Source organism: Perca flavescens, chromosome 12 (genome assembly GCF_004354835.1).
Source record: "Perca flavescens isolate YP-PL-M2 chromosome 12, PFLA_1.0, whole genome shotgun sequence".
NCBI classification, from domain to species: Eukaryota; Metazoa; Chordata; class Actinopteri; order Perciformes; family Percidae; genus Perca; species Perca flavescens.
The window spans coordinates 15,433,874-15,455,101 of NC_041342.1; the positions used below are offsets into that span (position 1 = coordinate 15,433,874).

Consider the following 21,228-nt stretch of genomic DNA (forward strand, 5'->3'; position numbering starts at 1 on the left):
TTTTTCTCCCTCTGTCCTTTCTGACTAAGTGTGTGTGGGCGGTAGGTGTATCGACTAACGAACTAGAGAGCATGCCACCCAGAGATTCGGGTCACTGCTGACAGCCTACCTTCCCTAAGCAAAGATGGCACCTGGTCTGTGAATGCAACACCAAAACTTTACTATACAGACAATATCCCCACCTCTTACCAGCCCCTCTCCAGATCAAACAAATCAACTTTAGCACTACAATTTTTGTTACATTCTACTGTATAGCAATAGTTGTCAATAGTGATACTATTTTATAAAGCAGGACAAAGAAGTAGACATGTCAGTAAGCTTTTTTTAACGCTCAGCTACTTAGCTCCGGTGGTCTCTAACTGACAGGAACTCAGGCACTATTTGTTATCTTTAGGCCCAATAAGTCCATCTGGTTTTGGTTTGGCTCCTCGAGATCGCCCCTGGAGATGTGGATGGAGGGGACTTAGGGGTGAGGCGGGGTGGTGGAGGGGCAGTTCTTGGAGGCTTTTTTTCTCCTCTTAAATTGAATTTCTCACCATTCCAACCTGGGCCTCGGACCAGGGATAGAGCGAGAGCTTGCGTTTGGCTTCCAACCCTCAGGCTCCTGAAAAGCTCTGCACAAAAAGTAAGACAGAGGGGGGGAAATACTTGTAAGAAATCAGTATCACCTGTTTTGCCAAACGACGTACATGTTCGGAGTAATGGCTATTAACTTACTCAGACTCTCTCTGCCTGTGTTTGTAATCTAGAAGAATGTATGAACTCTCTCTGAACCACTCCACCTCTCCACCTGAAACATTGTGTGTCTTATGAAATGATGTGTGAAAATAAACAAATAACAGACTAAACAGAGCTGTCAGTCCTTGAAATCAGGATGGAAAGTATTCAAAATTCATGTTTGGGGTTTTAATGTTGTGATGATGTTTATTTTTAATGTATGTATACTACCCCAGGAGAAATGTTTTCCAAGAAAAAGCCAAACGTCCACATAGTGTTGATGGTTATATACATGTACAGTAGCCAACACAAAAATAATCTAGCTAGGTAGCTAGCGAGATGTAGATAGCTACATCTAGTTAGCCAGATGTACCTGTGAATGCATGTTTTTGTGTGTCCTCATTTTTTTTTATATTTACAGTTTATTCTTTATTTATGTATGTATACAACCAATATCTCAGGATACTGTTCTTTTCCAACAAGTCATATTTTATTTAAAATCTTTGGATTTGTTTCTGCTTTTAAGTAGCCTAAATTAATGGTAGTTTAATGCAAAACCATAAAATCTAATTGAGCACTTTGTTTTGGTTTCCTGCGTATGCTTCTGTGTTGCATTTTCTTTTTCAGTTGGCTCTGATATCTGATGTTCTGTAAATATTCCTATTGTGGTGTTCCATATTTAGCTGTACATCTCTCTTCTTGTCCACTTTCTAGGGGAAAAAATCCACAAAAGGAGCTCAAGCTTAAGTCGATTTCAGGTTTTCATACAGTTGGAAGACAGTTTGTCTCTCTCATCCATCTCTTCTTGTCACTGTCCAGTGCACACACTATATAAATCAAGACTGATTTAAAATGAAAATAACCCAAAACTGTGAATTATTTTGTCGGCCCTTACAATTTTATGGCCGTGACAACTACTGGGTTTCTATGTTTTTTGGTGGTACAGTTTGCTATCCTGGTATTTCTGTACAATTAAATACATGTTTCCCATGGTATTCCCCCATAAAGTCTGCACTTATCCTTCACTAACCTTGTGGGTTCTGTAAAATAAGACCTTACTGTCTTTTAAAGGATAGAGCAGACTGGAAGTTAAGGCATACTTTGTGGAAATGTAGCTTGAAATGTACACATGCTCCTCACAAACTCACATTTCTCTCACTGTCATTCTTCTTTATTTTCAGTGCCTCAGCCTTTTCTGTGACCTCTGTAAAACTGTTGATACCCAGATTTCTTCTCTGATATATCTGGGTCAAAGCCCCATTCCCCCAACATCATCATCATCCCACACACTCAGTTTATTTTCTCAGGTGAACAACACTGTATTGCACACACTGGCTCCTTCAGATGCTCTTTATTAGGCTCCTGTAATCAGCTGTACTTTCACCTTAAGTAGGAGTGTGTTTGTGTGTTTAAGGTTTAAACAGACCTGGGATGAGATTGTAAAAATTCTCACCAAAAATAGTTCACTAACAGATACAAAAATGCATTAGGAAGACTATTATTATGAAGATTATGAATGTTTCTAATAAAGAGTGTTGTCCTCTCAGTCAGAGTTTAAATATGTTATTGTAAAAACAAAATATACCCGAAAGAGAACAAGGAATCATGCAGTTTGTTATAGAAAGTGTAACATCACTTCAGTTGTGTATCTGTGACAATTTGAAAATGCTACCTATTGACTATGATTGACAAGCAGTATATTGTTCTTCAAAACATAACATTTAACTCCAGTGTACTAAAAAAAGACCTCATTCATAGAAGTTTCAAGCTATCATCGTATTTGAGAAGGGGCCTTCACTGGCCTTAAGACCTCTATGCCTTGTTATAATATTAAAAGAGCAAATCCCTATCTTCTTACTTTACTCCATGCTGACCATAAAAGGTCAGAATCCATAAAAATAATAAATCTTAGATTCAATCATTATACTGTAATTAAACTAAAAAAAAACTCTTTATTTAAAAGCCACTGGTATTTACTGAACACTTCATTTTCATCTTGCCCACTGTTAATTCATGAATATGTATGTTCAATCTTTTTCAGCTGTACTGTATGTTATTAAACGGAACTGAAACTGAACAACAGTAATAAATGGAACCATACTCGCATTTAAGACACAATTTCAGTTTAATGGATGTGTACACACTTCACAAATACATGCTGAATTTGAAATTGTTAACACTCGGTGAGCAGCTTCTTTTACTAGCACTCTGTGTTCAACAACAATAAATGTAACATTCATAATGGAGTTGAATTAAAACGTGAGATGTAGAGCTAACAACATTATATCAACTTAGGCAACATTAGGTAGGTAGTGTATTAGTTTCACTGAACCTTCACAGAAGGCATTTCAATGATTTTGTGGAAAAAGCATCTACAGTATAGCATTAATATGCAACTAGAGTGAAAAAGAGTTTAAAAAAAAAGTTTAAAAAAAGTTATTTCTCTGTGTGTCTAGTTCAAGCTTCAGTGGTTGATAAAACACAGATACATGCAAAAAAAAGAGTAAAAATAATACACTTAACTGATAAGACATGTACTGTGTTGGTTTGTTATAAAGTAAAACTATATTTTCTTTATAAACACCTGGACAAAGCAGCATGAAACAGAAGTAGGAAGGAAATATGGGTTGATCTGACCACACAAGCCAAGCCATAGTTTTCAATGAAACTATGGTAGCATTATGTATAATCTATGTTGAAATAAATAACATTATAAAGTGCACATACTACAGCTCATGACACCAACCGCAGAAATTCCACTCTGTCCATACATACAATACACATCCAGCAATTTAACGGAGACTTGTTGATTCAATGTCCCCTAAGATATAAGAAAATCTAAAATTTTAAAACTACACTTCAGATTGGATAATATTTGTAACTGAGAGGAGAGAAATGCAGCACATATTATTACAGTCACATAATACGAATCATGCTGTAGCCTTCATATAAAAGCAGCAAAACTACAACAGCACAATGTACAGTATTTGGTTAGAGATAAATGAGAGTGGCTCACTGAGTGGATATTTCAAAATGAAGTAGATATTACAATGTGCACACTCAACTTGCAATTTTCCCGATTAAGCACATATGCAAATACAGGTCAGACTATGACATAAGCAGCGGTTTGAAATGCCATATAAGAGGGGATGAAAAATAACAAACACCTTAAACAAACATTTGATTTGTCAACAAGCTTATTTTTTTACCCTTTGTTTGTCTCGCATTACAGTCATGAACTGTACTTTCTTTAAGGAAAAGACATTTTCATGAAAGTACAATCTAATTAATGCATGGCGGGACATGTTTTAATCCCAATAACATTGTACATTGTTTTGTATATTGCTTACATAAACAACAGTGGATCAGTAAAAGGTTTGCGGGGTAGCCAGAATTTCAGCCCATGTCACAGGTGCATGGACTTAATATTCAGGTAATTTACATGGACAGGAGGGTTGGTCCAAGTGGCCACAGCTAAAGCCTTCACATCACTGTAGCCCTAAAAAAAAGACAGTGTACTGTAAATGTGATGAGTAACTCTCAGAAGGCCACAGTTTCTGTGTATATACTGTAACAGGCAAGTACTAAGTCTCTTCTCTCTGGACAAAATTTGAGACATGCTTCCCCCTAGTGGATGTTATTTTTTTTCCTGTCATGGTTAAATGTTTGAAGCGATCATCTCTTTTTACAGATATACAAAATGTAAATGGTCAAACAGAATAACAAAATACATATTTTTTAGTGTAAAGGGGGTAAAAAAAACAAAACAGACCAACCTCAACTATCAGTCGTGGGCACACATGATGATCGCCGTGATCTGCACATATTTTTCTTTGAAATGAAGAAGAAAAAAACATTATTATTATTATTATTATTATTATTATTATTATTATTATTATTATTATTATTATTATTTTTATTATTTTTATAAATGATTCATTAGAACAAATGTAAAGCAGGGTGACACATAACATGCTACCTTAACATGATTTTATATCTGGGTTTATTTTTTAAATTACATATTTTACTTACTTAAGCTTATCTACAACATAAAAAAACATCAAAATATTAGGAATGTTAATGTGATATGTGTGATGTAATGTGTGCAACAAATATTTTCTTAAAGAACAATGAAAGTTGAATTTAAGTGCTGTCCAAAATTATTGTTTCAATATTATTTTTGCAGAATTAAGTTCTTTTTAATTTTTCAAAAATTCTTAGTTTGTTTATGATACATGCAGGCGAGGACTGTGTGTTCTACCTTTGTATGAAGATGATGATGAAGGACTGGGTCAGATAGCCAAGGATGTCTCAAGGCCTCAGATGCCCCCATCCTCCAACTGATGACAAACACAATGGCACATATACTGTATATTATGTTAAAAAAAAATCACCACACACACACAGTCGCACACACAGAACGACAGTAAAACAGAATAAGAAGATGGATACCTTTTATTCACAATGAGGAGTTTGGAGATGAAGTCTTTGGCTTCATCTGACGTATCTACAAACTCTTGTTCCTCAAAGTTCCACTTACAGGCCAAGATGTTGTTCAGGGTCTCGTTGTCATCGTCGCCAAGGAAGGGACAGAGACCGCTCAGACTAACAGGAAGTAGACAGACAGTCATTAGCATTAGATTGTACATGTGTGTGCATGTGTTTGCGTGTTTACTTACAGCATGTAGGTGATGACGCCGAGGCTCCACATGTCTGTGTTGAACGACACAAAGTCATAGTTGATGATTTCAGGAGCAAGAAACTCCGGAGTGCCAAAATTCACTCGCAGTTTCTCACGTGGTTTATATCTATGTGGGGAAAAGGACATTTCCATTTTGTATGAATACAGCAGTCAATACAACTCAATAAAATAGAAGCAGATGCAGGTACTTACATCCTAGCAAGACCAAAGTCAATGATTTTGATCTTATTCGTGACTCTGCTCACACACAGAATGTTTTCTGGCTGAAATTTGAAGTCATTGATTGATCGATTAATTGATTGATTCAACTTCTGTAAAATAATATTACAATAAATATAAGTGACTTTGTTACCTTTAAGTCTAAGTGTAGGATGTACATTTTGTGCATGTGCTGCAGGCCGTCACAGATCTGCCTGATGAACACAACGGCGTCCAGCTCCATTAAAGTGTAGTTTTCATCAATGATCCTGTCAAACAGCTCCCCTCCACCAACACTAAGGTTAAAGACAAAATGCATAAAAAATCAACACTCAAAAGCCCCCCATTTAAAACATTTGACATCTACAGTATTGTTTTATTTTAGCATAATTATACACACTATCATGAATAAATGTGTCAAACAAACCAAAAGTCTACTGAACATAGTAACTCTAGTTTAAAGTCTATGAAGTACAACTACTTGGTATACGCTGTTTTGAAAGAAATAATAAACATTATGTGCTGAAAATATAAAAGAGGGAGCATACTATTCAAGTACAAGGATGATGTCATTCCTTGACTCATAAGCTGCATAGAGCTGGATCAGGTTGGCATGGTCCAGATTATTCATGACCTGGATCTCATTCTTCACCACCTCCTACCAAAAACACAGCCGGAGGCAGACGGACAAGACAGATGCAGAAGCAGACAGACAGACAGACACCGATGCAGAAAAACACACAGACAAGCGAGCAAACACACACACACACGGACACGATGAGAGGTGTCAGCTGTTCTCTGCTATGAGACAATGCATCTTCTCTTCTAGGTCAAATATTTCTCACCTAGGTGAGAAGTATTCCCTTTGCTTCTGTTCCAAGTGGCCTTGTAGTGCACTAGTGTGTGTACTGAATATCGGGCCCCTTGCTTTTTATATCATGTGGTGTGGCTCTCACTGTAGTATCAAAATAGCATTATTCATTATGATGACACTGAACGTTAGGGGCTGTACCTTTTCTTTCAGACTCCTGGCTTTGATGACCTTCGCTGCCAAAGTGAGACCGGAGGAGTTTTCAACACATTTGTGCACCTGGCCAAAACGACCCCTTGAAGAGAGGGAGAGAAGAAGAAAAAAAGGTTGCTTAGTAACAGTTGCCAACTCTATCACCTCAAATCATACATCCTTGCAGCCCAGAAACAGCTGTGAAACAGGACAGAGACAGTGTTTGATGTTTCCATGACAAATCAAAAACGGATCTTCCGTCAAACGGACAGGTTTTAGGACAGTGTTGAGTTTAATCTGTTATTTCATTAAATCTGAGCTGGGCTGTGTCTTCTCTTTGAAGCCTTGGATTAACACTTAGTGATTAGCTACCAGCTGGCACCAGGGATACAGTTTCACATACCACTCAGTCCCGGAGTAAAAATAACTGCCGTGACTCTGGAGTTATGAACCAGGGGAGAGGATTGGAGAGGATTGGAGAGGAGAGGAGAGGAGAGGAGAGGAGAGGAGAGGAGAGGGGGAGGGTTACGCAATTAGGCTTTATGGGAACCTATTTCACACTGCCTTTGATCTGTGATAGATCATAGGTCATAGGTCATCAATAGCTTTGATTTTTTTTTTACATGACACAGAGATTTGAGAAGTAGGCCTATGGTGCTCACCCGCCTAGGACTTCCTGCCAGTTGATGGTGTAGAAGTTGATGATCTGGTTGGGCTTGGCAGAAACAATGTGGTGATTGAAAGGAGCCGCTGGAGGAGGAGAGGTGTCTAGAGTAGGATGGGGGAACCCGAGAAAAGACATAATCTGTTTTAATAAGTTATGAGGAATGTGAGAACATAGGAGCTTAATTGTTAATTAATTACAGTGAGGCGTTTGAAAGGGCGCATGCTGCTATAATCAAGTTAGCACATTGTGCATGAAGGTGCTATGATAAACATCAACTACAGGCACAGTTTTTGTTGTTGTCGTTGTTTTCCCTTATACTACTGTACAGTAACCGACTTAGCATTCACAGATCCTCCATGAAGACAGTAAAAAAGCATTTGTAGTATGAAATATAGCTGTCAATAATTGAAAGTTTACAAAATCAGATTGATATATCAGCTGATAGTATTTTCTTTTTAAATAAACAAATAACAGAATCCTTTAAATGTTGTAATTACAGTGGACTTAAACTGGGTTAAAACTGGGTAATTAATGACTTAGCCCTGATTAGTGTCGAGGAGTCCTGACTCACCAATAAAGTACCGCTCTACATTTTTATCATCCTCCTTTTCTGCATCCATTTCTGCATCCTTTTCTCTTCTTTCTCTCTCCACCCTTTGTTTGAGGTCTAACTGGAGTTCAATTCCATCTGCCCGGAAGACTGCCCAGCCCTCAGCCTCAAGCTTCTCCTCCTCCTCCTCGTTGTCTTCCTTCTTCTCCTCCTCTTGGGTCTTTGTTTTTTCCTCCACTGCAAAGTGTTCCTCGGTCACACAGAACTTGGTACTTGTGGTGCTGACCTCTGATATCTGGTCCTGTGTGGCCTCTGGAGATGGGGAGGCATCTTTGTGGTCATCACAGCTGGAAAAAAAGTTGTGGTGTGTTTGTTGGGGTTTGTTTTGTGTCATTACAGCTTGTGTAGTTTCTGGTACAGATGCTAAAAGCATCTTTGGGGGGGGGGACTATATAATTGACTTATCCAACACCTTTAAGAATTAAGTCATAATATCTATGAAATGTCTGGATGGTTGAAATACATACAGTATATATAATAGGCCATGGCCAATAACAAATTAAAACCTTGCATGCATTAGCTGTGTATAGCCCAATCTATTATTATTCAATTATCTTGCTAATGGTTTATATACAGGAACTCTCAACAGATTAATTAGGCTCTATTCCCCTGAACCGCTGAATTAAAAAGATTAAGGACAATTAATGAGGGAATAAACTTAAAATGTTTGTATTCTAATGTGTAATCTGCCGATTTCTTTCTTGATTAATCTTTTATCGAGAAAACATCAGAGAACTGTAAAAGTATCCATCACAATTTCCTAGAACACAAGGTGACATTATCAACTGTTTTTCAAACAAAATCCAAATATATTCAATTTACAATAACATTTAAAAATATCAGCTAATTCTTACTTAAAATGTAATGTTTGCATTATAAATGACTTGATTACTATGATTAGATGATTATCAAAAATAGTTTCAGACTAATATCAATTTATGTGTTGTGGATTAATTGATTTATTGACAAATCATTGCAGCTCTTATTGGGGTTAAACATAAAGTACCTTGAAGGGACTTGCTCTTTTTCATTCTCATGGGCAGCAGGCAACTCCGGGGCATAGGCTACTTCTTCATCAGGAGAAGCAACCTCTTCCTTTTTTTCCTCTGGGAGCTTTTCTTCCTCTTTCTCTTTCATTACATTCTCCACATCGAGCTTGGGTTCCTTCTCTTTAACCGCTGCCTCTGCCTCATGCAACTTTTCCACAACCTCTTCCTCACTAACCGCCTTGTGTGTCTCAGCCACTTTGCAATCTTCACGCAGGTAGTCCACCAAGTTGCAAGCACAGGCGTCAGATTGTTGATCTTTCTCTTCAGGGGACACTCCAGCCTCCAGATCCAGAGATCCAGGGGTGAGCTGGTGACACGATTTCTCTGCATTCTCCCTGTTGAGTTTCTGCACCTCTTCGAGAAGCAACATTTGCTTCTTCAAGGAGATATGTTCTACAAGAAATCATCACAGAATTTGGATTTAATCTCTCACAACCTGTTATATACTGTGAAGTTTATAGGGTACATTATGAGGTTGCCCACTATTTTACTCTGACTTTCTGATCTTGTTCTCTGTGTCAAGAGTGTAAATGCTAGTAGGCCATCACTGTAACATATGTAATAGAATATCACTCACATAATAACATAGTAAGATGCTTCTCTTATAAAAGCTCTGAGTGCAAATTCATGTTTATATTGACATGGTGCTGCTGCTGTGTCTTGTTGATTATTTGAACTGGACACCAAAGTTTAAGTGCTGACATATTTCTGTAGAATTAACAGTATGTTGATCTCAGCACCTGCTGTGTCTGGAGGCTTCATCTTATTTTGAGCTTTAAGACCCTTAGGGCTCAAAGGGGGCTTATCTGTCCCATCTTTACCTTTGTGGTCCTTGAACTGTGAAATAGAAATAAAAAAACAGTCAAAAGATGGACAATATTTCAACATTAAATCTCAGTTAAAGTGTTAAGGTTAAAAATATATTGTGACATTTAGAATTTTTGGAAGTTTTTTCTTCTTTGAAAGAACTTTGCTTTATTTCTTATAGTCTCAAATAAACAATTCAGTTAGGTCACACTGGTTGTATTTACTGTCCTACAGCTAAAATTAAAAAAAGAAAATGTCTTTCTAGCTCTGGTATATTCAAAAATCTCAGTGTTACATGTTTCTTATTGAGAAAATCAGCATTATAATATTCAGAGTATGGAGGCAGCCCTTTAAGCTAAAATATGAAGAACAAGGCAGCAGCCTGAAGACAGAAAGCACAAGCAAAAAGCACATACTTACATATAATAAATAAAAAGACAGGTTCCTGTATAGATACAGACGCAATAAACCTACAAAGTTTCCACATTTGCGAGAGACGAGGAAATGCTTTGGTCCATGGAGCTTTATCTTTGGAGAAGTTTGAGGAGAACTGGGCTCACATGCAGGTGTTATCCCTTGATTCCCTTTACTGGCTTTATTAGAGGTAGGTTTCTAGTAAAAAGACAAGATGGCAATGCTTAGTAGGGTTATAAGAATGAACATGTAATGGAAGAAATATCACACGTTAAAAATGGATGTCAATGAGAGAGCCAGGAGGTTGATATGATCAAGTTAGCGTAATACACACAACATGAATCAAAATTCAAATAAATAATTCAAGCAAATGACCGCGACAGGTTGATTTGATGAAGTTAGGGTCCCATGTAAAACACACAATACAACAAATGAATCAAACATCAAATTAATAATTCGATGGCAGATAAAATAATGACAAAAGCATGTCTCCATGCACAGACTAACTTGCATGCTTTTGATTATTCATGGCAGATGGATAGACAGCAGCAGGGCAGTGAATTTATAGCTTATCACTTGTCGCACTCAGCGATGGAATGCAAATGCTGACCCTGAGCGGAAAATATTACAAGCGAGTGTAGGCTGTTGTTCAAATTTCTCAGCTGAGGGAACTCACTAAACACTCTCTCATCAGGTTAGCATGGAAAAACCTGTCTGGAACCCAGGGTGTCTCACATTCGCTCTCCGAATGCTGCCGTGAGGTAAAGTGCAGAGGGGGATATTTCCAGTGCAGTGACAGCAGTTTTTTCGATTGGGAGATTTTGGAAATGTGTGAGGAGGTCATACTAACAGCAGTTACGATATATACGGTAATATGGTACGATATGTCACACCTTTGGAGGTGGAGGAAGATGGAGCAACCCCCTGACAGGTGCTCTGACGACCACAGAAATTCCCTGAAATGTGAGTCGCACAGAAGCCATCAGGCTGGTATGTGGTCATTAATCATCAGGATGTAATCCAGCCATAACATTATGATCCAAACTTTGAATTGGCTTGAATTAAATAATTGATGTCTTAATTTAAAACTCAATGTTGTACACTGTGCACTATGATGATGACGTCAATATTCCTTCAAGTATATGATTACCTGACGTCACAACCATGCAGATGAGTTTGCTGTTTGCTCGTAGTAGGTCAAAGGAAAAGAGATATAACTCACACTAGGCAAATTATAGGAGTGTGGTGATAAGGTGCTTTGGTTGTTGGTGTAAGTGCAACTCGTGCTTTTGATGCCAAGCAGCACTTAGTGACCTTTGTATAGGGTCATGGTCTGTTTTATGATTGTATATTGTGACATTGTGACAAAAACCTCCCGTTTTATTTGGAGGTGACTTCAGTCTCACCAGAAAAGTTTTAAATTTACCCAAGCCAAAATTTAAACTTAAAACATTAAGTTAAAACTGTAAATTCCACATCTTGACATACAAGTGCAAAGCACAGTGGAGCAACAGTGACCTCACTTGGATTATATTTACACAAGTACATATTTACTTTTTGCACTTTTCTGAACCTGCACCGGCAATTCCTGAAACACAGCATGCAGCGTTAAATACAGACATTTACTGGAACCTCTAAATCTAAGGTGCTTTGACAGCACTATCAGCAGGACTTCAATAAAATGTTATGAAGAGCTTTTTTTGCATTGGGAAGTTGGGAAGTTAAGCAATTAGCAAAGAATCACATGGCATAGCATTTCGGCAATACCCGCTGTAACACAAGGGTAACTACTGGAAACTAGTGATGTAAAACACACCATGTCCTAACTGGCACAGCATTGCAATGGACATGAGCAAGACCAGTGAACAGTGTCAGATACAAGGCAGTAATGTGGCTTGTCAGTGTGAGAAGAGAGAAGGGGAGAAAAAAGACTGACTCATCACAATTTGATACCTGACTCCTGGTGAACTGAAGGTGTTAAAGCCCTTTTATTTTTTTATTTATTGTTTATTTATAAGGGACATTACCTATTACACCACAAACACTGCAGCCCCGATCCAAAAACAGCATTTCTAAACCAGGTCACTCCTATTTCGCCCCTGGCCTCACCTCTCGTGCCCTGTCGGGGGGTTCCAGAGTGAGCCTCATGCCAAGGAGGCCGTGTTCTACTCAGCATGGGCAGAGAGCCAACAACTATAAATGTGAGTTAAATTGGGGTTTTATGTAAGCTAAAGGTGACATGTTTATTGTGCAGTAAGTTACATAACACTTAAAATTAGCATTCTTAATTACTTTACCTTCAATCGGCAGTTGGCAAGTGTAAACATGCCAAATCCCAGACACTACCTTTTTAAACCAGCCCCAATATATGGGGTATTTAACACACAAGCCATGTCACATTCATAGGCAAGAGAACTATTGGAGTAGCCCAGCTTTGCTGCTGTGATAATTTTCACATGTTCTGCCAAGAACAACAAGATTTTTGTAAGATCTAAGAAATCAAACTCATATATTTTGCAACACTAGAACAAGACTAGATGTCCTTAGTGATGGATGGGCTGCGATAGCTGGCGATACAAATGTACATTTACAATCTAAACTCGCAAAATATTGAACCCATAACCCATATCAAAAATAATAAAATTTGGATTATGTTTCTCCAAAACATACTTTATGCAAAAGAAAGATAATGCAGCCTTTTCACATTTGGCTATACAGAAGTTACACACCGGAAGAAGACGATTTCTTTTGGCTCTTAGTCTCACCTTTTCAAGCTTGTTTATTGTGTCCGTAGATGATTTCCTCTTAACGGTTTGCTTGCCTTTATTGTCTTTAGGTTTGGAGCCCTTCCGAGCAGCAGGGCTTTTGAACATCAGTTCCATAACCCTGGAATTCTTCACCGTCTCCCCAATGAAGCTGATCATCTGCTGCATGCTGAGGACCAGCTTTTCCATCCCTTCGAGCTTCTGAGCCTGCTGCTCGGAACGCTGGTTCACCGCCGACATTATGGTGCTCATCTCCTGGCATATCTCCCTCACCTCTCGCCCCATGACCTTAGTCTGGTTCACCATCTTGGGTGGAAGATGGATCTCCTTCTTGTCAACCTTCAGATTCTCCATATCCTTTTCAATGAAGTCAATGTCCTGAGACATCCCATCTAGTCGGTTGAGGACCTTTTCTTGAATGTTGATAAGCTTGTCCATCTTGCTGCTAAGTGACTCAATCCGATTTTGGATAAGGTCAAAGCTTGTGCTTTCATCTCCTACAGTACTCATTACCAAGGAACTCATGGCTTCTGGTGAATCACGTTAAGACACCAACCTTAGACAAAAATAGGACCAATAACGTCTGTGAAACAGACCAAAAGTTTTTTTCAAAAACCGTAGCCAGCTCTCCCCTTCAGTGCTCCCTGTTGGTGTGCAAACTAATAAAGATACAGAAAAGTGAAACAGAAGTGCTACAAGATTTTTTCTTTTGACATCACCAGCAATGCAGATAAAGATTTGTAACGTCTAAAACTCAAGTCAAATGAGCTCTGACTAGTATAAAGCCAAAAAAAGTGTCTCTGTTTCTCTCACTCTTTATCCCTGGCGCCTGCTGCTCTCCACACTAGAAATGGTATTAAGAATGGAGTGAGCCGGTGTCCCTAAATGTAAATGGACAGCCTCTACGTCAGCAGGGGTCAAGTGTTCGGGGTGGGGGCTTGGCACTGCTTGGGCTATGAGACATTTGAGAGCATTTAAGTGTTAAGCCCACTACCGTCACTGCCCTGCTAGGTGTCAAAATGCTCACTGTACACAGAACTTCTTCAGTGTGTAAGACAAGTGTGACAATGCTCATTCATTTTTACAATTTTTCCTATTCAAATGGCAATGACGTTAACTCCTTGTGACAGATGGACACGACTGGTCCACATTATTGAGTGGACCACACAGGTGTCCAAAAAAGGGAAGGAGCTTTTCAAAGTAAAAGAAGAGATTTTATTGTGTTTTCTAAATAGTTGTGTTGACAATGAAAAGGTAATATAAAAATGATATTCATGGCATTGAAAAGTCAGATTGCTGCTGGTTATTTGGAACGGCTGAATGTGGGTTCTGTCCATGTACAATTGTGAATGAGAACCATGTTGCAATGCAAATTCTCTCCTTATCTCTCGAATGCCTGGAACTTGCACTCAGTGTCCGGGGAAATGTGAAGAACCATGTGGCTCCTGGCTAAGGGGACCTACAGTAAGATGTCGAGCCTGTCCACTGAAAAAAGAGATGGGTGACACGGATGATTTATACGATGCCTACTCACTGACAAAAACATCCACCAATAACCTCCCTTAATAGAGTAAGGGATCCATTTTAACTTAGCCCTTGTAATATGACCATAATCCATGTTCCCTATGAATCAAAATATGCATGACTTATTCTAACAACAACATGTGTTTTTGTCAACAGACAAATGAACATATATTAAATTCCTAAGCAAACACTGACCTACTACAACTTGGTTACTCAAACTATTACCCGACAATTTTGCCAAACTTTGCAATCTCATTTTGTCCCCATAAATTCATGGATAATAAAGGAATCCAAATTTGCTCAAGCCACCATGAAAGACTTTTGACAACAGGGGCAAAGACTGCAAACTGAGCCACGGTGACCCCAGCCAAACTCCCCCTCACTAGAAGGAGCAGTGAACTTGGCAGCTAAAGTGGAGTCTAGTGGGGTAAGGTGAGGGGAAGGAAAAGTAAGGGGGTTTACCTGTCAGCTCGTGTTTATTGACAAGTCACCGCACCAGCTTGCATATTACTCTTTCACTCAAGACGGCTACAGCGGAAAGAACAAGTTACTCTGATGGGGCAGAAACAGATGGGAGTGAAATCAACCATCAATCACTCAGGGAGAGACAGGGACGTTCACACCTGTCCTTGCATGCCAGATGACAGACAACGTAGGTCATTGGTAGCATGTTGTGTCAACTCTCTTATGCAGTGGTGTGCATGGAACAGACAGGCAAGCAGCAAGAATAATGTATAGTATTACTCTGCAAAAAGAAATGGATTCTGCCAAACAGAATGGTTGCAATTGCTATTCTGTTGCACATTACAGTATAGCATGCATGACTACATTTAATCACTTAGAGGTGGGGGGTACTTTAAGGTTATTAAATACTGCGGGGATATAAACAGACCCCCTGGCCTCTGAGGCATATTACATAAAGCAAATATAGTGTTTATATCACTTACACTTTACATTGAAACCAACGCCAAAGAAAGTAACAGTATCATGAGCGGTGCTCAAAGTCCTCTCTCACCCTCTTTGGCAAGCACAAGTACTGTATGTGTACACACAGACTGAGCACACAAGGTGGCAGGTGAAAAATCACTGCCCTGTCTACTAGTGCATGATTAAAATGTTGTTTAGTTAATGTGACAGCAGAATTATTAGGATGGTTGGAGGCATTGACAGCTGCATGAATGTTCAGAAAGCCTATTTGTAACAAACAATTTCATGTTTGTGTGTGTGTGTCCTGGCTGACCTTGTAGTTTGAACACCTACTGACTTACGGACGTCAAGAGTGGAAAAAATGTAAAGGTAAAATGATATACAGCAGAGGGATTAGCTCCTTTAAATAGTAAAACTTCAATCTCTAAAGGTCAACATACATCCTTTGTAACCCTAATGAAACCATTATCCATCTATCTATCTATCTATCTTTCTATCTATCTATCTATCTATCTATCTATCTATCTGTCTATCTATCTATCTATCTTTCTATCAATATCATAATAAATAGTAGGGCTGGTGCAAATAATTTTTTTCCTTATACATTTTCTCGATTCATTTTTTGGTTTATATAATGTCAAAAATTAGAGGAAAAAAATGAACATCAAAGTTTCCCAGAGGACAAGCTGACGTGTTTAGAAATTGTACTTGTCTGACCAAGCCTAAAATCCAAAAACATTCAATTTACAACGATGCAGGACAGAGAAAAGCAGCATATCTTCACATCTGAGAAACTGGGACCAGAGAATATTTGGCATTTTCGCTTAAGAAAATATTATATAACAATTATTGCAATTTTTAAAATAGATCGTTGCAGCTTTAATAAATTGTTGGTTATTATAGGTCAATAAGGCTGATTATAACATGCGTGATTATGAGAACATTTGATATTAAGACATGGTTGTAGCAAAATAAATGAAGGCCACAGGAAAGTGTTATAGACCAAATAGAGTAGTTGAGCCAGATGGCATTACCTCTATACAACCTTGTGTAATTATTACTTGTGGGCAGTTAAACTGTTCGGTTGAATAATGTAACCTATATGGCCTTCTGTTTTAAGCTATTTATTGGGCACCGGCACAAGCTGAACTGTTATGGAAATGGAGCACCGCCTCCCTAACAGAGAACACAATGTCCTGGGAAGCACCGAGGCTGTGTGCTGTGGCTACTGTCCAGTCACCTCTCCAGTCTCCACTCACACATCGCACAGTCTGCCAGCTCTGGTTATGCTTTCTCTTGGAAAACTTGTGGGCTTAAATGTGTGTGGCAGCAGTGAAACTTAACTCCTCGTGCTAATGTCTAAGACGTCTCTTCTGTTCTTTCCCTCTCATGTTTTCTCTTGGCATGCAAACACGTTCTGCTGCTGCACTTTGACAGACTTTTGAGATCTGCTCATTAAAAGGTTATTACAATTACATTAGACTACATTATGCTGATTCAATACATTAACTCCCCACATACATGCATACATGTCTGTTTGCCTTGTGAATTGTGATAAATGTACATGTTATCATATCCAAGCTAAAGAATCCAAATGTCGAGAGATTTCATAGGATACGCACTGATGCCTTTTGGGATTGGACACGCTCAGAAGAACAAAATTATGTGGAACTGTATGTGCCTAGTCCAGTTACTCACTAATTTAGCTTTTATTTTGAACAGCAGGTGGCATTGTTAATCTGTGTAAAGCACCCTGTAGCTGAAAAGTCAGATTTAAAGGGATACTCCACCCAACTCCAAGGTAGCTAGTGTGACTTTTAGTTTGCAAAGAGGCAAAAAAGTTACATCTATAGAAACCGGCAGCGAAATACATATTTGCTCACAAGCTAGAAAAGATTTTGACAGTGTTTTAGCCATATTAGCATACACATGTACTGCAGAGAAGATGATTGTTAAGCAGAAGTGGTACAACGTTTGATGCATTAGGGCTTCAACTCAAGATTATTTTCATTATTGATTTAATTGTGTGTTAATAATATAAATAATATAAATAAAATGTCCAAAAACAGTAAAGAAAATGGCTATGACAATTTCTTAAAGCCCAAAATAACCGTTTTGTCCAACCAGCAAATATGTGTTTTCACAATATTCACAATATTCGCCTAATTGTTTCAGCTCTATGGTGCAGTTTCACAAAGATTACGTGTAATCAAGTTGTTTAAGAAAGGATGACACACTCATGTAACGGAGCGTGTTCAGAGTCATTTCAAAAAGAGCTACTGTAGAACTTGTATTTTTATTCAGCACAGTTAATCCTACTTGTTCTTGAGAAATAATCTCAGTTAAGTACAGTGCTTGTACTTGAGGACAATATTCCCAGATGCACTATTATTATCAGTGTGGAAACATAAGAAGCGCCTTACATTGAGGATGTCTTAAAGGGTATTAAAGGTTAGTGACAGAGTGCAAAGAAAGCTTAGTCACATACTCGTAGATCGACAACAGTAAATGTCAGTGTGGATCTCCAAAATGCCAAGAGAGGAATGGAAACAAGAGAGGGTGAGAGGGCTTCGGCTTGTCTCTGAGGTGTACTATTGCAGCATTAAGAGTATATATATATGTGTATTTACTAAGATGTGTAATGTATATTTATACTGAGGCAGAATTCTCTCAGCAGCATAAAAAAAAAAATTCAACACTGTGAAACAGGTCAAGTGAGGTTGAGCTTTTGATGGAAACAAATAACTGGAACAGATATCCTAACGTAAATATCATAGTGAGCAACAGATATTAAAGGGCAAGGAAATGCTAAATATTCTTCAGCAGAAAAGCTCTCTTGCACTGATCTTTTTAGGTTTTAGGCCTGTTGCTTTTCCGACCACATGCAATGTCACCATAAAGCAATGTTACATCACAGAAGCAATGTGGAAATCACTAGAGGGCAGCAAAAACACTGTGAAACACTGCAGTGTGCCTGTCAGTCTCTACCGCTAGAGCTCACTGTACTTTAACAGCAGATTCTCGAAACTCATGTGCTCATAAACATTCCTTCCTTATCTCAAGTTTGATCCTTCATGCTGCTATTCATAACATCGCAAAACACTCACGCATCAGAATTACCAGTCTCACCTTTCACTCATTTACTGAGCATCACATTGCTGCTGAAAGGATTACCCACAATATGTTGAGCTAACTAATTCAATTAGATGTGACATTTAGCTGGAGGATAAAGTAGGAAAAGTGAGTGCAAAAGTACACAAAAATGGCTTAATAGGTAATAAAAATTAAGTGCTTACAAGTTGATAGACAAAACTGAAATATATAACGTAATTACAAGTAGACAAGAAATAAGAATAAATTACATATAAATTATATAAACATCTTTAACCAGGGGAACTTGGTAAGCTCTGGTTGAGCATGCGTCCCATGTACAGAGGCTCAGTCCTTGTCGCAGCAGCCACGGGTTCGGTTCCGACCTGCTGCTCTTTGCTGCATGTCATCCCCTTCTCTCTCCCACTTTCCTAACTTAATCTGTCCTATCAATATAAGCAATAAAAGCCCCCCAAAAACTCAAAAAGATTTAACCATAATGTGTTTGAGTAATACAAAATACATATATTGTACCAGTCAAATAGACCTAATTAGTTACCAAAATGTAGGCCTACAATATCTTAATAGCTTAATAGCTGTTCAAAACAAACAGACAAGTCTATCTCGATGACAATTGAGAAAGCATGCATCTGTGGTGCTTGTTTGTTGTCTGAGGTTAAAGTAATTATAACAGTATGATTAAAGAGGAAACTCAGTCACCAGAATTGTCCCTGTGGCTGAGAGCTTATACTCTACACGAAATCTGATGCTATAATACAGCTGAGCAGCCCCATGTCTCTGCTGCCTGCCGGTAACTCATGTGTGTTGTGTTTAATAGAACTTGTGAGCTGGATATTGACCACATCATTCAAAGTCTTGTTGTGCATCAGTTATACATCATGCATTTAATGCCAACATGTGCATCATAGCCTCTTCCAAGGACACTAAGAATAACATCAATAAGAATAAACAGAGCGAATAAAGTGGAACCAAGGTCCACAAGCTGATGCCATCCCCTCTGAAGATCGTTGACAGGATCTATAGTACCAGCAACTGGTAAAGGCATTCTGTTTAAAGACCATCAAGAAACAATCACAAAACTATTCCTCGCTGAAAACAATAAATTATGTAATTTTCTGTACACTATATTCCTGTTTGTCTTATACTTACTATTTAAAACAATCATATTAATCATGTCAATGATGTGGCCGGGTTAGCTCAGTTGGTAGAGCAGGCGCACATATATAGAGGTGTGTGCCTCGATGCAGAAGGTCCAGGGTTTGAGTCCTACCTGGATGATTTTTCTGCATGTCTTCCCCCTCTCTCTCCCCTTTCATATCTGGCTGTCCTTTGCATTACAGGCTGAAATGCCCAAAAAAAATCTTAAGAAAAAAAAAAAATCATGTCAATGCCAACATTGAGACCTAGCTCCCTACAGGCATCATATGTAGGTGTCAAATCAAGAAAAGCATTGACACGAGTGAACTTTTGTGTATTCTTTCCATAGTAACAATAAAATTAAGTGGTTTTCAATATAAAAGAATATAATACAACTTGACTGTTCTCAAAGATGAAAAATTGTCTTTGACTCATCTGGATGTTCAACATACACATGCAATAGTTTTGGGAATTCTTGGTCCAAGAACGGTACAAAAGTGAAAATGTAAAATATTGATAGCCCTAATAGACCAAAAACTGCCATTGCTACAAGGTCAGTATTTTTGTTACGTTCCTTTTTAGACAACAAAAAGGTGTCTGCGTTATTTAATAAGTTAAACAGCCTTATATACCTTAATGGCAGGTGGAGTGGATGCTCTGTGCCTCCTCCTGTAGCAGAGTAAATCGCACAGCCTGATCCAGAGATAGGAGGCCACCAGACACATGCTGTTGACTAGCCAAATGTCCCAGCCTGTGACAAAGTTCTCCATGGCTTTAACTTTACTCTTCATCCTTCTTCTATAGCCTTTACTTTCCTATCTTTAACTACAAAGGACCTCTTGGAGCTTAGGGAGAAGAGTCTCAAGTGGAGAGTAAGAACAGATGACAGCTCCTTCTCTCGGTACGGACCGCCCAAATATTAATGCTACACTATCCTCCACAGCCTCTGTTAATTCAGATAACCCCCCACTCCCATCAGCACTTACAGCCAGAGGACAGGGAGTTTGTCCTCATGACAAAAGAGTGACAGGTGCCCAGAGACAAGCTCCCTCGGACACATTCACCCTCTCTCTTTATCTAATCATACCATCTTCACTACAAAGCAGGACCTTTATTCTCCTCTCAGAAAGTGAATAAACACAGCAAAACGATTTTTCAACACAGTACTGACATCAAAAAGTGAGAGAATTGTTATAGGGGGTCTAGTCTCCCTGTCAACACAGACACTTGGATGTGGTGTAAATAAATAGCCTATGCTATTGGATTACTGTTCCAAATGTCACACAGACTATCACATGGGGGCTTAACGGTCTCAACTGGGGCAATTTTTTTTAACTTATATTCTTTTTTTTAACCCTAAATTACTGTGTAAATAACATTATATCAACATCATTAAATGCCGATCCAAATTAACTGTTAAGGCATAGACTATTTAATAGATGAGTGATCTTTGAGGACTTTTAAACTCATCCGCATAATCTATATGGTGCAACATCGACACTTTGGCTGTGAAAGCCATATGGCCACAAGCCCAAGAACTCATAATCTGGCTGAGAGTGGCCAATCGCAACTATGTACGGCATGTTTGGAAATCTCA

At 38.5% G+C, this 21,228-nt stretch overlaps 1 protein-coding gene across 6 annotated transcripts; it reads right to left on the minus strand.

Annotated features, from left to right (window-relative positions):
* Window positions 1-2,823: 2,823 nt before the first annotated feature.
* On the minus strand, window positions 2,824-20,437 carry mylk4a (myosin light chain kinase family, member 4a). Of its 6 annotated transcripts, none has more exons than XM_028593396.1 (15): window positions 12,933-13,774; window positions 10,228-10,365; window positions 9,687-9,783; window positions 8,904-9,339; window positions 7,859-8,184; window positions 7,283-7,388; window positions 6,630-6,723; window positions 6,166-6,275; window positions 5,772-5,913; window positions 5,612-5,682; window positions 5,397-5,525; window positions 5,170-5,322; window positions 4,979-5,057; window positions 4,494-4,548; window positions 2,824-4,216 (listed from the first exon to the last, which is right to left on the minus strand). In XM_028593396.1, the coding sequence occupies exons 1-14, from the start codon at window positions 13,455-13,457 to the stop codon at window positions 4,495-4,497; spliced, it is 2,460 nt and encodes an 819-aa protein (XP_028449197.1). In that variant the 5' UTR covers window positions 13,458-13,774; the 3' UTR covers window positions 2,824-4,216; window position 4,494. The 6 variants fall into 6 exon arrangements, with proteins under 6 accessions (XP_028449197.1, XP_028449198.1, XP_028449196.1 ...); XM_028593397.1 differs by having other exon boundaries at window positions 9,768-9,783; window positions 10,174-10,365; XM_028593395.1 differs by having other exon boundaries at window positions 10,174-10,365.
* Window positions 20,438-21,228: the final 791 nt, after the last annotated feature.

Bases quoted from the DNA above. Each gene is read 5' to 3' on its own strand.
- mylk4a (XM_028593395.1), bottom strand. From the start codon at position 13,457: ATGAGTTCCTTGGTAATGAGTACTGTAGGAGATGAAAGCACAAGCTTT. The intron at 7,389-7,858 runs GTGAGTCAGGAC...ATCCTACTCTAG, and splicing joins TGTAGAGCGGTACTTTATTG to ACACCTCTCCTCCTCCAGCG. The intron at 5,914-6,165 runs GTATGCTCCCTC...CTTTAACCTTAG, and splicing joins ATCATCCTTGTACTTGAATA to TGTTGGTGGAGGGGAGCTGT.